Source organism: Dichomitus squalens, assembly GCF_000275845.1.
Source record: "Dichomitus squalens LYAD-421 SS1 unplaced genomic scaffold DICSQscaffold_277, whole genome shotgun sequence".
In the NCBI taxonomy this organism is placed as follows: Eukaryota; Fungi; Basidiomycota; class Agaricomycetes; order Polyporales; family Polyporaceae; genus Dichomitus; species Dichomitus squalens.
In genome coordinates, this window is record NW_006767159.1 from 1 (window position 1) to 2,838 (window position 2,838).

At 56.6% G+C, this 2,838-nt stretch overlaps 1 protein-coding gene across 1 annotated transcript; it reads left to right on the forward strand.

Annotated features, from left to right (window-relative positions):
* Window positions 1-2,309: 2,309 nt before the first annotated feature.
* Window positions 2,310-2,777, forward strand: DICSQDRAFT_13414 (uncharacterized protein; the record flags this gene model as incomplete). The annotated part of the gene is made up of 1 exon (XM_007371781.1): window positions 2,310-2,777. A coding segment is annotated over one exon (468 nt), but the record flags the coding sequence as incomplete, so codon positions are not given.
* Between the last annotated feature and the right edge of the window lie 61 nt (window positions 2,778-2,838).

A 2,838-nucleotide genomic window follows, 5' to 3' on the forward strand; every position in this document is an offset into this window, starting at 1 on the left:
GGCAACAGCAATACACTAAGGGATTGAAACATACCAGGACGGCAATAGAGGGGGGGGCGAAATCAGAGCACAGGCTGGCAGGTGGTAGAGGAGCTAGCTGGCCGTCCCACGGGCGGGCATGAGCCACTCTCGATCACGTGGATCGCACAGCCTTAGGCGATTCCGGTTCTTCCCTTTCAAGCGCCTCATAACACGACGCTCACCACCCCCTCTACAGCAGACTACCTCATAATGCATAGGGTCGGTACCCCCATTTCCGCATGCATTATGAGACATTATGCATTATCAGACGGCCTGTCGAGGGTGAAGCGCCGATTTGGTACCCGTCCGGGGCCTCTGCGGCGATATGCATCATCAGATATGACCTCATGCATTATGAGGTAGTCTACTGTATGCCCATGCATTAAGCGAAACTGGAATCGTCGTCAGAATCGGCCAGAATCGTCCACTCTGACCTCCCCTAATGGCGTCTATATGGCGGAAAGTTGCTGTAGCGCCCGCGTTGCACGCTACTTCTCTTCCCTCCGTCCGTTCCTGATCGACGTGCTTCGGGATTGGCCTCTTCTCTATCTTCCTGCTTCTCTTATCCCACTCGTATCTAGCCCGAGTCTTCCCGAACCTTAGAGGCTGCTATAGCGCCCGTAACTCGTATATAAACCCAATCTGTATGTACAAGACTGCAGCGTTCAATCGAGATACTCATACCCTGTCTATCCCTCGAGCGAACCTCTCTCATTCCCTCTCGTGATGCGCCACCTACCCTTTCGGGCCAGCGAGCGCGTCATATTTTTGACAGCTAGTCTCTCGACAACAACAGCCACCTCTCTAGTCTCTCTATCTCTCTCCTCCTCATCGACCGGGCCTCCTCCGAGTCTGATCAACTCGGGACTCCTTTCGACGACCTATACCGCACGTTTCTATTTTCTCTTTCTTGTTAGCTAACCTACTATAAAACCCAGACATGTCTATTAGATACAACCTCAGACGTCGCCCGCCGGGCACGCAGGTTCTTTTGGCCGCTCAGCCTTTGGTACCTGGTGAGCCGCCCCTTGAGGCAGTCACAGCTGACCTACCTGCCACAGGTAGTCCTCTCACGGGGACAGAATCCCCTACCGGTGGTGTCAGCCCCGGAACCGAGCGCGGTGTTCCCGCCTCGGGTTCCCAGTCCTCCGCTATTGTAGCCGGGCTGGTGACTGCAGACGCAGATACCCCAAGGGCTTTAAACTCCCCCGTTTCCGACACCGGCGAGGGCGTTCGGAAGTATCCAGTGACCGTCGAGGATGGCTCTGATGACAACGGCGACCCTTGGATTCCAGTCCAACGGTGCCGCCGTGCTCGCAGTGCCGACGCCGCTCCGCCTGCTCGGGATCCCGTCACTGCGCAGGACGGCCCCGTACTCACTTCTTCTTAGCGGGCGGCCGTCGATATGGCCGCCGCGAGCCTTACTCCAGCGGAACGGGACCGCTATTCCCGCCGGATGGCAGCGGTTGAGACGACTCGCCCGCGTTCCCTCTCTCCCGAGCATCGGGGTGAGGGTCCCTCTCGGGACAAGGGGAAGACCATGGATGCACGGAACTGGGGTGCCTCGGGCATCCCAGACGATGAGCTAGACCCGAACGCGCAGAGGCGCGAGCTGCAGTTGTATAGTACTGGGCATCACAATATATTTGATAACTACGATACAGACGAGCAGCGTGCCATGCTGGAGTATTGGGAAGCTCGAAAGCAAGGGCGGAAGGACTCAGAACGTGAGCCGACGGCGGTTACTACGCCTGGTGGGTCTGCCCGATCGGCCTCCTTGTACTCCATTAGCCGCGCTTCGACCCCGTCCGAGGCGGAAGAGGTTGAGGAGGCTATCATGGCAGCTCTCCGCCGTTCCCCCAGCCAGGAAGCGAACCATCGCCTCACGGAGCAGCTCCGGGAAATACAGAGGGAACTTGGCTCGCTTGAAGGAAGAGGCAGAGCAGCATAAGGCCGCTCGCAAGAAGAAGCGGGACTCGCAGAAGGCCCGGAAGGCCAAAGGCGCTGTCATCTCCCAGGAATCCGTAGCTGGGAGAAAGAGTCTCGGGCCTGCTCACCGAGCATCATCCCTACGGCCGGTCGCCCAGCTGGAGCCGGGCAGCTACCTAGAATGGGCCTTCGCTGGCATCACAGGTGGAGACCCCTCGGACAGCTCTGACGGCTCATCCTCATCTTCTTCCGAGCCCTCGGAAGCAGGTGGTACGAGCTCTGTTGAAGGGGACAAGTCTGTTAGCTCGCACGGGGCCTCGCGTAAGTCTCGTAAAAAGAAGAAACGCACCAGGAAACCCGTGCTCAAGCCCGAGCAGCCAGAGAAGTATGGCGGAGAAGCCAATGCTCAGACATTCCACAAATTCATGCGTCAGTGTGTGGAGTATATTCGTGGGTACACTGTAGACTCACAAATGTACGCCTCAACAATATCCAACTTCCTCACTGGAAGAGCTTACACCTTCTGGGTCAACACCGTGTCCAATAACCCTGCCGAGTGGACGCTGGAAGACCTGTTCAAGGAACTGTTCAATTACTGTTTTCCAGTAGACTATCGCCTGCAGATGGGCGAGAAATTGCGGAACACTTACCAGGGAGGACGTAGTGTACGTGACTACGTTCATGAGCTTGAGAACTTGTTTCTGCTCGTAGGATTTGTCTCGGACCGAGAACGAGTAGACAAGTTGTGGAACGGCTTGAATGAGAGCATACAGCGCGAATTGTGGAAGAAAGAACTCACCCCCACCACGTCTACCTGGTCTGAGGTCAGGGAGGCCGCTGAAATTATTGAGATTGCTGATAAAGTAGGCCGAGGTGGTTATTCTCGCC